This window comes from Mustela putorius, unplaced genomic scaffold (genome assembly GCF_011764305.1).
Source record: "Mustela putorius furo isolate JIRA1106 unplaced genomic scaffold, ASM1176430v1.1 tig00003858_pilon_pilon_pilon, whole genome shotgun sequence".
In the NCBI taxonomy this organism is placed as follows: Eukaryota; Metazoa; Chordata; class Mammalia; order Carnivora; family Mustelidae; genus Mustela; species Mustela putorius.
This window is the reverse complement of record NW_025422010.1, coordinates 7,888,843-7,903,604: the sequence shown is the minus strand read 5'-3', so window position 1 is coordinate 7,903,604 and position 14,762 is coordinate 7,888,843. Positions and strand designations below refer to the sequence as shown.

General features: G+C 39.0%; 1 protein-coding gene across 4 annotated transcripts in view; it reads right to left on the bottom strand.

The window, feature by feature from the left end:
• PIEZO2 (piezo type mechanosensitive ion channel component 2) overlaps window positions 1-14,762 on the bottom strand; it is a 455,796-nt gene that overhangs the window by 40,995 nt on the left and 400,039 nt on the right. For all 4 annotated transcript variants that reach the window (XM_045065366.1, XM_004742696.3, XM_013051380.2 and 1 more), the window contains 4 exons: window positions 12,667-12,781; window positions 7,374-7,433; window positions 3,871-4,037; window positions 2,712-2,878 (listed from right to left, as the gene is read on the bottom strand). In XM_045065366.1, coding sequence (XP_044921301.1) covers window positions 2,712-2,878; window positions 3,871-4,037; window positions 7,374-7,433; window positions 12,667-12,781 — 509 coding nt within the window. The remainder of the gene's footprint in view (window positions 1-2,711; window positions 2,879-3,870; window positions 4,038-7,373; window positions 7,434-12,666; window positions 12,782-14,762) is intronic.

Here is a 14,762-nt window from a genome sequence, read left to right as displayed (position 1 = left end):
GTTTTTGCATAAAAATGAATCAAAAAGAAAATAATTCTGTTTAAATTACTGATCTATATAGAGAAAATTGCTGCAACAAGAACAATTTTAAGAAAGTTGGCAGCTTCCAAATGGGATAGTTATTTATGGTTTGCAAAAAATAAAAATAAAACATAAACCATAATGATTTTTTGTCTCAATGTAGTCTGCCCAAGGAGAATGAAACTCCTCTTTCAAAAACGCAGATTGTGGGGTATTTTCAGGAAGGCACACAAGGGGGCGATGTCTGTCAAGCAAGGGACATGACGCGAAATTTTCACTTTGTAACTTTGCTATTACTAATGGTTGTTTAAATTGCCAATTAAGAAATGTTAGGGGGGTGCCTGGGTGGCTCAGTGGGTTAAAGCCTCTGCCTTCGGCTCAGGTCATGATCCCAGGATGGAGCCCTGCGTTGGGCTATCTGCTCAGCAGGGAGCCTGCTTCTGCCTGTCTCTCTGCCTGCCTCTCTGCCTACTTGTGATCTCTGTCAAACAAATAAATAAAATCTTAAAAAAAAAAAAAAAAAGAAATATGGGTATGTTTGGGTGGAGAGATAATGAGAAACTTTTATTAGCATGCCCACTGTTGTAACAATCACTTATTTTATTCTAGAAATTTAAAGCATCTTGAATAGGATCTCAGTTAGCAAATAAATGTTTTGACCTTGAAAGTCTTGAGAGTTTCTGGCCTCAGTGTCTCTTCTCACAGAAATCTACAATAGCTGAAACATTTCTGTTTCTTTGGAACTGACAAATGAGCAAAGATTATTCCCAAATTATGGGAATAATGCCTTTTATTATCCCTCAAAGGACTTTAAAAGAATCACTACCTATTTTCGGGGAGGGGCAGAGGGTAGGAAAGGATATATCCAAGCAGAATTTCATCTGTACAAAAATCACATTTAAATCAATATATGAACACATATTTTTTTCATCAATAAAAATGAGGTTTGGGGCATACATTCTATTTTAAACCTCAATTTTTTGCTCAATGCAGTGAATATCTTTCTATATCAATAAATACAGATTTGCATCAATAGGTAAATTATTGGGGAGCAAGACAACAGGCACAAGTGGAGCAGCTCAAATATAGCAGTTCAGCAGCAGTGAAACATAGCTCTTCAAGGTAAACCTTTTTTTTTCACCCACCTCTCCCCATTCAGATTGCAATTTCCACTTGTGGTTATCTATTTGGGATTTGGTATCAATAAAATAGTCTCAGCTCCCTCCCCTCTCTTGTCCTGTATTATATTCGTTATTTGTGGAGGTCAGATAGTCCTCCAGGGCTCTGAGGCCCTGCACAGTGTCGGACGTGGGACTGGAGACCATAGTGCTGATCACCTAGGACCTTCTACGACAGCAGGCTTGCAGGGTGTGTCTGCTACCCTTCCCCGGGCAGGAGTCCCAATTCGGGGTTCCATGGATAATTCTACCAGTGGGTCTTTCTTCCCAGACTTGAACTACTTAGAGATGATATACCTATATGTGTCTTATCTCAAAATCGAGTTCAGGGTCTGGCTTGGAATCGGTGCTTTTAAACCTGTTTGATGAAAGCAACGAATGCCCTTGGTGATAATGCTCCTGACCTATGAAGCTGTACACAACGTGTGATTCATGTAGTCTAGCTAATCATCCTAGGCCTGCTGGCCTCTTCCAAAGACAGGACTTCTGCTTCAACTCAGAAGCTAGCTCTGTGCAATCCCCAGCAGCTATCTAGAATGCTGAGGCTGAAAACAGGGGAGGCTCTACCGGGACAGGTGGTAAGAAAGACAGGTCAGTTCTTCAAAGTTGGCCTGGAGTACAAAGGAGGCCACTAGAGGCAGCACACCATGGTGGGTAAGATCCTGGGCTCTGAGCTGAACCATGGGGTTTGGGATGCTGACTCCCTTTTATGGTACCTCCTAGTTGTGTGGCTCCGGGTACGTTACGTAACCTCTCTGTAACCAAACTTCATGTTCTGTAAAATGGGGATGATAACATGAATCTTACAGGGTCTTGGAAGGATGCAGTGAGGTAATCCATACATAGTGGGTGGTGCTGGCCCGTGGCTAGTGCGGGGTCCCTGTAGTGAGACAGTGCAGGTGATCACAGAAGCCAGGGAGGATGGAAGAGGACAAAATCGCCTCTTAAATGTTTATTATGGATCACTAACAATTCTGAAAGGAGAAAGATCAATGATAGCAACAGATGGAAGAAGATTCCAGTACAGAAAATACTCTGTGGGGCAGCATTTTTTTCAGAGGAATCAAAGATGGTGGCCCTTGACACAAATAGTCATTCTGTGATCAGGAAGTCTCGTTCTTACTTGCCTCTGGCTTAGAAGTCTCTGCCCTGTGCCCATGAGTCGTACTGGTATTTTTAATATGGTCTACTTTTCTTTCTTTTTTTTTTTTTTTTTTAAAGCTCAGCATGGGGCTCAAACTCACAGTGGTGAGATCAAGAGTCAGACGCTTAACCGACTGAGCCACCCAGGCGCCCCTCTCATAGCCTATTACTGATACCTGATTTTTTTCTGGCTCAGTCGAGGGGAGGACAGTGTTCCTTTCGCTTTGTTGCACACAGGGAGGTGAACGGGGTGGGGATCCATGAACATTTTTGATTAACTTTCACCTCACACATCCATTTCTCATCTTGCTGAAGCCTGGCTCTTTCACCTTGGTCAAAAGCAAACCCACTGTTTAGAACATGAAGTACCTGGAGATGCTGTCGTGGGAATCTAAGCTATCCATCCTGTGGGCTGTCTGTGCAGCAGATGCGGCGCCAGCACGGTCGTCTATGGTGTCCAGTCCAGACTCTCTGGAAAGGTTCATGATGTGGTTCTGGTAGTACATGTGGATGCTCTCCCGCGTGGGGACGTTGCCCTGCGGAGGGGAGACATCGCCACAGTTCTTACTTGTCTGGGCAGCCCCCTGGCGCTTCTCAATACCAAGAACTCTTGGTCGACATGCCCACCTCGCGCAAAGATGAAAATAAAGCTAGTCAAGGAGGCATTGATGTTAACTCATTGCATTAGTGGCCCCCGATATCACTGCGGAAGGCTCACAAGAAATCCCTTCTTGGTTATGGGTGAAGACAGTCAAAAGACACAACTTCCAGCTATAAAATACATAAGTCCCAGGGATGTCAAGGACAGCACAGTGACTGTACCATATACTTGGAAGTTTCTAAGAGGCTGGAACTTAATAGTTCCCATCACAAGAAAAAATAATTGAAACAATGTGTGGTCATGGATGTTAAATAGACTAACTGTGATCATTTTGGAATATATGCAAATATCAAATCGTTGTATTGTACACCTGAAACTAGTATGTTACATTGTCAATTACATCTCAATAAAAATAAGATAAACACTAGTAAAAATCAAATCCTTTCTTGTATGTAGGTAGTTTGGCTAAGTGATGATAACTTTTTCAGAAACAAACTAGTAATTTTAAATACTATCTATAAACCGTATGTGCCTATATTTTGCTGTTCTGCATATATCTTGATTTTTTCCCCCTGAGAAGTTTCAGATCAAACTTCCCAGACTAAACAACATAATCCTTCCCGAGACAGCGGAGTCGGTGCACCTGCAAACTGGTGAGGGGAAGGAACAGAGTGAATAAACTGGCCATTGTCCCAGAACTGTGTGTGCACGTGTGTGTGTACATGTGTGTGCATACAGTGTCTGATTATTTTAATTCTGAGCAATGGAACAGATTTAAATATACAGAAAAACAGAGGGGTTATATAAAGACTGTCCAGAAGACAGACTATAGATTTTGTGTTATCCTTTTTGGAGTTCTGGACATTGACTTTTAAAAATCTTTGTAATGAGGGAAGACGCAAAAAAAATTGTACCCATAAGTGTTACCTTTTTAATTTCTCTGGTCAGCATACATCTTTCAATTCTCAGAACTGTAGATATATCAATATGTTCCCTTGAAATGGAGTTAAGCCAAGTTGTGAAACTATCCACTGTTGCCAGAAAGAGAACCCAGGTGAATTTCAAAATGTTAAATATCCTCTTGATGATATTATCTAGGAAGAAGAAAAGCAACAAGGTTTCAAAGGTGCAAAATGCCCAAATCAGCCGTTTTGCTGTTGTGTAACACAGCGATCTCTTACCAAGGACAGACCTGGTTTCAGACCTGCATACCTAATATGAAGTGATGCCCGTGACGCTCAGCGTGATGGGGAGGGGGGGGGTGTGGAGGAGGACAGGCAGTATAGGAAGCTATGGGTGGGTCTTTCTACACATGCACTGGCAGCATCAAAACCAAACTGGGATAGAATTTTTATCCCGTGCTCAAAATATCAGTCAGGATAGGTCCATATTCAGACCACAGGTTTGATAAAGAGTAAGGTTGCATTCAAAGTTATTTCTGTTGTTGACACAGGGATAGAAGCTATCCAGGAAACTGGATCCTTTAATGTTTTTTTTTTTTTCTAGAAATTTCTTCTTTTCTTAAGGAATGACTATTTTTGGAAACAATTCTATTGATTCAGTGAGACTTTTGATGCTTGGCAGCTGCTGTTCAGTTCAATCACCCGCCACCTATTCTGTCAAGAGCTGAGTAGGGGTACCAGAAGTATACTGATACTACGAATTAGCTTCAACATTCCTATTTCATTCTACTGAGCTGGGCCCACACAGAATTCTGCACATGAGATCGATCCTGTCCAAACCAACAGATGCTGTGAGATTCCTGATGTTCTCGGGTTGTCTTCCCTCTCTGCAGCTGTGATGTGGGGAGCCGGACCAACTGCCTAGCATGATAAGCTCAGCTCAGATTGTCACCTGTCTGTGACACCCTCTGGGTGCAGGCACATGTGCCTGTCTTGTGCCCTCAGGGAATCCCACACGGGCTCTCTGATCATTGTTAAGGTTGGAGGAGGTTCCCTGGCTATGACCTAACTTATTTTAGGTCAGAATGAACATCAAATAGGGAAGATGGTGTCTTAACTATCTGTCTGACACCTCCATTCCCAGAAGCCAATGGTTTCTCAGATGGTATCCAAGGAACCATTCAAGCCACCAAATTTTGATCCATGTGAATTTTTTAGTTTGGCATTTAAAACATTTTGTCTTATTAGCGATTTCATACATTGACTACAGTAAAATGACTCCTTAGTGAACACCATAATGAATTAAAAACTGCCTTCGTGTTTATCAACAAAACCCTTAAACACCACCAGCAGCACCACTAAGAAAAACAACTGGTATCCCTCACCCTTTCCTCCAACCAAAAGATGCCAGGCTGACTCTGAATTTAATTTTGGAATAGGGGGAAAAAGAAGTTATTTGTGAATCGGGTTGCCTAGGAGGAAGGCATAATTTCTCTCGGGGAAAGGTTTGTTCTTTTCAAAAGGAGAAACATCAAAGGGAGCTTTAATCTATGGACAGTGTGGCCTCAGGACAGAGTCCAGGTGGGCAAGGTAGAGACAAAGAAGAGTTGAACAGTTCTACCTACTGAAGGAACAGGAATCTTGGAGCTGCCAGCTGGTACCTGGGGAAGAAAGCGGGAATGATCTAATGAGCCGGGCCCCAGAGGCACTAGCTGGGGAGAAACCCGCTGAGGCAGGAATAGTGATCACTGATTTTCCCTCCAACGTTGTTGCCTGTCTCTGCCATCGCTGCCCACCCCCCACCCCGCTATCCCCCAAAGCCTCTGTAAAATGCCGTCACACCTAACAGTTTTCCATGAGGTGTACTTTAGGAAGTAAGGCAATGAGGTATCTTCTGCCGAGCAAAGCTCAGGAAGGGACCAGCTGCTACATGAAGCCGAATGGAAAGAGGTCCTGCAGATTCCACAGAAGAGCCATTCTGAGCCAGAGGTGGCCAGGGGCCCTCTATGGGTCTTGCCCCTCCCCCAACCCATTTTGAGTTTAATCTGAGCCAGGTGTGAATTTCCCACAATGCTTTCTATGGAATCTCCAGCTGTGTTGTGTAGACGTAAAAAGAAAGTCTGAGCCCTGGAGGCTGAAGGACTTGGGGGTGTGTGTGGTCATATCTATTAATAAACTTTAGCAGCATCTCCCATTTTGGACAATTTATTTATTTACTTTGTCATATTCACAATGATCGCCTGCGGTGGTGATGAGACGTGATTATGTCACAGTTTTGCCGAGCATGGTCCTGATGGTAAGACTAAACTTGCGGTGATGGAGACACGGAAAACGCATACTTTCTTAACTCACATGATCACAAACTAACAAGAGATGTGGCTGTTTTAATTTTTATTTATTTCTTAGCCAGAGAGGCAGTAAGGCCCACAGTGGGGAAGGGCACATACTTGGGTTCAAATCCCAATTCTACCCCTTAGTGGTTATGTAGACTTGGAAAATTTACCTCATCTTTCTCTGCTTCAGTTTCTTATCTGTTAAATGAGGGAGAGGGTTTTTGAGGGGAACAGTGAGATGCCTAAAGCTCTTGGGAAAGTGCCTGGTAGAGATGTGTGATCTAAAATGTTAGCTACTATTGTTGTAGGTAGCTTCGCAGCAAGAATAGAACATCTGGCTCCACATATGCGAGAATCCAGTATTCTGGAAGTGGGGGTTCAGGTTTAAGAACAGAGCCAAAGACGGTTAGACAGCCTTGGGGAAGTCTCATTTTGGGCCAGCAGATGGCATCCTTGGAAGTATCTGTGTCCATAGCAAGAGTACCTGAAAATCTTGGCCTGTTATAAATAACGCACACAGGAGTTCTAACCCTATGACATTGAGGTAATGGCATGTTTATGGAATTACAGAAACATTTAAGTTCATTTCATTTGAAAGCTCCCACCCCTTTTTTCTCCTTCATGGAAAAATCTTCCTCCCAGTCACATCTATGTGAAGCCCAAATGACACCATGACTGAGGTAGGGTTTAGAAGACAGGGATTCAGTCCTTACTCTAGTAACTACATAGTCCTGAGCCAGCTCACTGGGGATAGATGCTCCCTTTGTCAATTGAGGACTTTGACCAACGTTTTTAGAGAAACTCTCATTTCCCCCACTGTACTTACCTCTCATTTAAATCCTTCTATGTCTTTTAAAATTAATTGACAATAGTTTTTGTGCTTTTCTTTGGGTGGCTTCCATGGGAAATTTATAATTTACTCCCCTAAATCCCCTTTCACAAATATTTGGGGAAGATAATTGACAAACGGACTTTAATCCAACATTTAATCCAACAGTATAAGTGTCAGATCTACTTTAAGGAGTCCACTTCGAAATGTCACTAGAGATGAGATTTCAAGGGACACTTGATTATTTAGTCAAAGTCCAGAAACAGTATTTGATGAATTATTTTTAGGCAGCCTTCCATGACATATCTTCTGGGAAAGCAACATTTTCAAATTTCCCCCAGCTCACATTTGTCTTTGTTTGGTTACCTGGTCCATCAGATTTCTTTTTGATTGGTTCCTGCTCTCGGTCTTCCCACTCCACAGGACCTGCCAAGTGTGTTCAATAAACATGAGTTAGGTCTTTTTTGGGTAGATTAAACGTCAACACTACTCTTCTGGGCTAAAAGGAATTCTGTAATTAAATCTAGAATATTCTGCCTAATATAAGAGTTCTCAGGGAAAAGTTGTAAGAACTTATAGCTCTCAGATTCTGCTTACTCCAGAGAAGAATCACTTTTAGCTGGGAATGAGTGAACTATGGTGTACTGGCTAAACCGTGCCAGCTTCCTATTGTTAAATGGCCTCTGAGTTCAGAACAGTTTTTCTATTTTTGATAGTTGAAAAAAAATCTTAAAAAAACAGCAATATTCTGGCATGTGAAAATTATACGAAATTCAGATTTTAAGGAACAGAACTACACCCATTTGTTTACATATTGTCTGTGGCTACTTTCCCACCCCCATCCTGGCAGAGACTTGTGGCCTGCAAAACTCAAACATTGACCATCTGGCCCTTTACAGAAAGAGTATGTTGACTCCTGATACATACCATGACATTTTAATTTTGAATACTTAGAGGTAATGTTACATATTTTAGTGTGTCACTCCATAGAATGGTATTATGGGACCCCATTTTATTTTTTAGCCTCTTATTTCAGGCTAAAGATGTCAGATCTAGCAAATGGAAAAATGGGACTCCCAGTTAAATTCGAATTTACAAAAAACAATATTTTTTTTTTCTTAGTTTAAGTCCCATGCAATATGTCCACATTATACTTGGGCTAAAAAATTATTTGTTGTTTTTCTAAAAACTCCAGCTATCACTGGGCCCTGTGTATTTATCTGGTAGTACTAAGACCATTCATGAACTGACTTCAACGAACCATCCCAAACTTACTTTCCACCATTCTGTTTTCCATCGCATCTTGTCTTTACCAACGAAGATGACCTGTTCTTTAATTTTCATACACAACCTTTCTTTCTTCTGCCAGAATGTCAGGCTCTACTAAAATACTTTTTCATGAAGTACTTTATTCCTTTATACTCTTGGCTATAAGTCCTCCTTTCTCCCTCTGGTCCCACACTATTTTATCTATGCTTATTTTTTAAATGGAACTCTGCAGTTACTTCATTTCCTCATCTGTGATGTAGGAAGAATAAAATGTCCTGGACTGTTATAAGGATCAAATGAGTTACAGCCTACAAAGTACTTCGAGCAGCACCTGGCATTGCAGAAGGCTGGAATCCACTTGCTTCATCTGTCTGGAAGTAATCTGAAAGGGACGAGCCCTTCTACCAAAGAAGAAGTGGCTAAATAAATATTAAAGGAATGAATAAACATCTATTTTCATCCCAATACCTTTTAATTATTGCTGTCTTTGATCTGAGGTAAACATCGGCACATGGAATCATCTTCATGAAACAGAGTAATGAGAGATTTGCAAGATGACTAAAAACACATTTTTAGAGCTCAGCAGATAATTTTGTGAGAACGCATGGTGGAGGATAGCAAATACAAGTTGGCTGGGGGGGGTAGGAAAGGGGATAGTGAGGGAGAATTTGCAACACTAAATATTAAAACTAACTCGATACCCACTGGACTTAAAAATAGATGACACTGGCCCAGAGCTAGACAGTAGGATAATGGATCAGAGTCCAGAGCCCAGAAACAGACCAAAGAATAAATGGGAGCTGAATATCGACAAAAGTAGCATTTAAATTCACTAGAAAAAAGGAGAATAATTTAATAAACAGGGATAACATAACAGCCTATCTGTGTAAAAGTAAACAAAGTAGGTCTCTAGTTCACAGAACAATAAAAATGCAAAATGTAAATAAAATTGGGAGGAAATAAGGGAAAATAATATCTGGGGGGAAGACTTTCTTAAGCAACATGGAAACCCTGAAATTGCAAAAAGAAATTGAGACCTCTTTGATATCAGAAAAAATTAAAAATTGTTTAGATAACATATACCAAAAACTAAATAAAAAGATAAGCACTGGGGGCACCTGGGTGGCTCAGTTGTTTGAGCAACCGCCTTTGGCTCAGGTCATGGTCCCGGAGTCCCGGGATTGAGTCCCGCATCGGGCTCCCAGGTCCATGGGGAGTCTGCTTCTCCCTCTGACCTTCTCACCTCTCATGCTCTCTCTCAGTGTCTCTCAAATAAATAAATAAAAATATTAAAAAAAAAAAGATAAGCACTGGATGTGTAAAAAATATTTGTAACACATAAGCAAAGGTTAATATCCTAATATATAGATGTTTCCTAAATCCATAAGGACAAACAACCCAATAGAATGATATTATGGAAAATGATAAAAATGTTTAAATCTCAGATTTGGAAGTATAAACCTGAAAATAGGAAATAAAAAATGCTCAGTTTCATTAGTTAGGAAATTCAAATGAAAATAAAAGCCATTTGTTACTCCAATGAAAGACAAATGATAAAAACAAAAAATAACATTCTGTAGGATAAGACTACAGGGAAATGGACGCTCTTGTACCTTACATGTAGGACTGTATATTTCTAAAACCTCTTGGGAAAATATATATTAAAGTAAAAAATGTCACATCCCTTTAGTCAGAAGTCCCACTTTTGATCTATTCTGTGGAAAGTCTGTGCTCTTCCTGGCTTTTTGCTATGCATTTAAATACACACACATATATGTATGTATGACTATGTGCATTTTTGTGCGAGGCTATCTATGATAGCATTATTCATTATGGCAAAATTTTGGAAGCAAATATAATGTCCATTAGTGATGGGATAGTTGAATAAATTATGCATATCCATACTGTAGACAATTCTGCAGCCATTAAAAAAGGATGATATAGTTTTATAAATACTTAATTGGAGAAATGTTCATTTCCCACTGCTAATGAACATACCAGAGGGATCTGTAGAGCATGAACTCATTTTCGAAAATAAACAAAGTAATTGGTGCCTGCACACACCTACATCACAGACCAGTAAGAAGTGGACATGAGTACCACACACAGTGAGGACTTAGCCCTTGCGGGGATGGGTTTCCACTGCAGATTATCAAATCTACCTCTCAACTCTTTGACTTGAGTCAAAGACTCTTGACTCATTGGCTGTGTCTTCATTTTGTCTTTTGAACAAATAAAGTAAAATAAAATTTAAAGCTACCAGGAGACAGCAGGGAGAAGAATGGTCAAAGAGGAGAAAGGGTTCGTAGTTAGAATTCCATGAGTAAGTATGCTTCTTTTCTGTGACTTTTGAAGACATTTTAATTTCACAAAAATCTGGGTCTATTTCCTTAGTAAAAGAATCAAAATATAACACATAAGCGTAAAGTTCCCTAAAATCATACCACTTAATCTCAGTCTGTTCACAGAAGAGACTCCACTCCTACTTCCCCCAGAAGTAACCACCGTTGTTAATTGCTAAGTATTCCTCCCGATCTTTCTCTTGCATTTATACATATTATATGCGTCCATTAAAAATGCAAAACACTGTCTTGAGGAACTTTGTTGGCTTCCTTTGTTTCCCAAATGGTTTTATAATGTGCATGCCATTTGCAACATAATACTTTTTATTTAATAATATGTCAAGTTTAAAGTACTGTTGATGTTTGAACAACACAGTTCTGAACCCTGCAGGTTCACTTATATGAGGGTTATTTTCTTTATAAATACAGTGCAGTTCTGCAAATATATTTTGTCTTCCTTATGATTTTCTTGATAGCACTTTCTTTTCTCTAGCTTATTGTTCAAATATAGTATATAATGAATATAACATACAAAATATGTATCATTTGACTATGTTATCAGTAAGGCTTCTGGTCAATAGTAGCCTATTAGTAGTTAAGTTTTTGGGGAGTCAAAAGGTATACAAGAGTTTTGATTGTGTGCAGGTCAGTGCCCAAATCCCCACATTGTTCTAGGATCAACTGTAATCCATCTAATTTTTTTAACTACTGAATAGAATTCTAAGTTTTTGTTATTAAATAATACTTGATAAATATTTGTAGATACAGGTCTTGTGCAATATGCAAATATTGTTTCAAATTAAGCCACGCCTCTAGAAGTGGGACTGATCATTTAACATTTGAATATTTAACTGTACATTTAACATTTAAAAAAATTATTATTATTTTAGATTTTTAAAGATTTTTATTTGTCAGAGAGAGAGAATGAGAGAGCACAAGCAGGGGGAGCAGCTGGCAGAGAGAGAGGGAGAAGCAGACTCTCTACTGAGCAGGGAGCCCAACATGGGGCTTGAACCCAGGACCCTGGGATCAGGACTTGAGCAGAAGGGAGACGCTTAACTGACTGAGCCATCCAGGCGCCCCCAACATTTTTATAGATATCTAAACATTCTCTCCAAAGTGGATACACTACTCCGCTACACCAATTATCGTGTTGTATGAATTGTAACTCATACAAACACTTATTTTCCTACTAGCTCCAAAAAGTGATATTAACAAATGTTCGGTTTTTTCCAATCTGATAGGTAAAACACACAAACAAACAAGGAAAACAGGATGTCAAACTGTTGGTTGTGTTTCTTACATTAGTAGTGAAGCTGGGCTCCTTTTGTCTACTTCTGTTTCCTGATCTGTGAATTATTTTTCAAATCTATTCATCTATTGGATTGAGCTTTTCTTTTACCGCTCTTTAGGAGTTCTTAGTATATCCAGAATACTAATCTTTAGTCTGATATATATATTTATATATATATAAATATATATAATGAAAATATTCTTTTCTGGGTGTCCCACTTTCACTTTCACTTTGCTTTTGGTGTATAGTTGTAGCTTGTAATTTTTCCTATCTTCGGAAAAGTGTTCCTGTTGTATGTTTTCACATGTAATGTTGGAGATGGCATAGGTAGTTATGTTCCTTTTTTGGCTCCTGATACTGATAGTGTGTTTTTCCTTTTCTTCTTAATACAATTTCCAAAAGTTTATCCATCTTACTAGTTTTTTCTAAGAACTGCTTTTCACTTAATGATAAATCTTGTCCTGTTATTTCTTTTCTGTGACTCAACATCTGCTTAAAAAATTAATTTTTTCCTTCTACTTTCTTTGGATTTATTTTACTCTTCTCCCTCTTCTCATTTTATAAAATGTATATTCACTTAAACTCATGTTTTTACTTATTCCAAAGGTCTGACATGAGCAATGATGGGCAAGCAGAACTGTATGCACTCCTTAGAATATGAGAATGATGTTCCTCCAAAGCTTCTGTCCTGCTGTAGCCCAAGGCCACAGAAACAGAGAGTGCTGGCTGGACCCTGCATTCACACAACACTTACCCTCCCCAGATCCTTTTCTCCTTCTTTTCTGTTCTTCTCTTGCAGACCTTTTTTTCTCTTTGCGTCTCTGTCGGAGTGCGGTTTTAGGGTCAGTGATCCAGGCTTGATAAACAAACTGAAGGGGGAAAGTTCGATTATTTTCTGGCTTTTTCATAATTTGAATGAAAAGAAAAGGGACCAACACCAAGCTTCCAGACTCTGATCATATATATATATCTATATGTAGATATAGATATATATACACACACATATATTTCTTGGTCATACATATATATATGTTCTTTGGTCATATATATATAATATATATATATATATATTCCTGGCTTTGGTCATATATATATATATATATATATATATATTTTCTTTTTCTCCCAGTGCAAAATAAATCTGCTCCCATTTCCTTCAGTATCCTGAGTTGACCTGTGTTCTTTCTATTATCATGAAATGAAATATGAAAACAGACATTGGAGGAAGATATTTCTTCCAGTTTCACAATCCTGAGATACTTTGGGTGACCACCATTCCTCCCAAGTCCCCATGTACCACCACCACTTGGGAGAGTTACTGAGTCTTTGTATTACACATGACAGGAATAAGCTGGGCACCTTGCTAAGTGTCATTGGAGTAGTTTTCTCCCCTTGCAAATAAACTTTAAATCAAAAACAAAACATCGTTTGCTCATTTACTTTGGGAAAATAGCTTTGCACATTTGATACCCTCCCTTGTGGAAAACAGCTATGACCAACAACTTAGGAAAGGGTTTTGTAGATCGATTAGTATTTGGAGAGGAAAAAATAATGTGATAGCAAGGTTAAAGAGTTATTCTAGAATGTTATGGAAAGAAAACTGTGGTGCTTTTGGTTGCCTTTTGTCATTTTTATTCAAGACCTGAAAATGGTTACATTAATATAACAAACCCAATAACCACCATAGAGCAACTTTGAACAGCCCTCCCACCAACAGTCTCCCAAGTCATGCAGATGGAACCGAAAGAAAGCCCTGATACACAAAGTCAGCCATATGTAATCATGAAGCCAAGCAGACATGCTCCTCATGCACCCAAACACACCTGGGTCTCAGGGAAGCTGGGTTTTCTATTACAATGATAAAGTTAAAGGAATGTTTTGTGGGGTCACTTTGTAAACCCAGACACTTCACTGTATTTTATATTATTTTCAGATTTCTGAAATCTTTGGAAAACACAATGTAAGCAAACCACTGGCATGGTGATGTCAGTAAAAATAAAAGGGGATCCAACTTTTCAATGTACAGAAATGTAAAGGTCATAGTGACTAAAGAAGAATATTCTTTTTTCTCACTGTAGAAATCTGAATCTATGGGCAATTAACATGAATGGAACATCTGTATTATTTCTGAAAAATAAGCCTGGAAGGCAAAAAATAATCCTATTTTATGCCAGAATGTTTTTTGAGAAAAGAGAAAATGAACTGACTCTGGAAGAAGGACCAAATGAAGGAATTTATGGTAGATGTGTACTAAGCATGCTAACCAAGAACTCCATCAAGAATATCTTTGCCAAGTGTGTAAATTACCTTGCTCATTAAACCTGCCACCTACTAAAAAAAAAAAAAAACAAAAAACTTTGAGGCTTAGTACATTAATAAGCAAACTGCTTCAGAAAAATATTGATTCTTTTACAAAAATCTGAACTGCTAAACACAATAAATTTTCAGGTTTAAGAACAACATCTGATGACAAGTCATTTAAAGAAAGAGTTATGAAAATATTGCTTTTAGATAATGACATAATCTCCAAAATGGAAAATTAAAAAGTAACTCAGGATCTGTGAATGTATTAGGTGTGTAAGTTGGAGGAGTGCTTTTGTTCTGGAGAAAAATGGAGAGGGAGAGAGAGAAGGGGCATTTAGGACAGAACTGTAGAACTCTTGAAGAAGGGTGAGTGCCATTATTAAAAGGAAATTCCTGGTTCTACCTATGATCCCTTAATGATTAAGCCCATCAGTGCTTTCTCACCGAGATGAGAATTTACATAATTCAAACAAGGGGAAATGAGAGAGGGAGGAAATCTTATGAGGAGTCCCTATTTGTAGGTAAACTATCTTACTGTTCATGTTT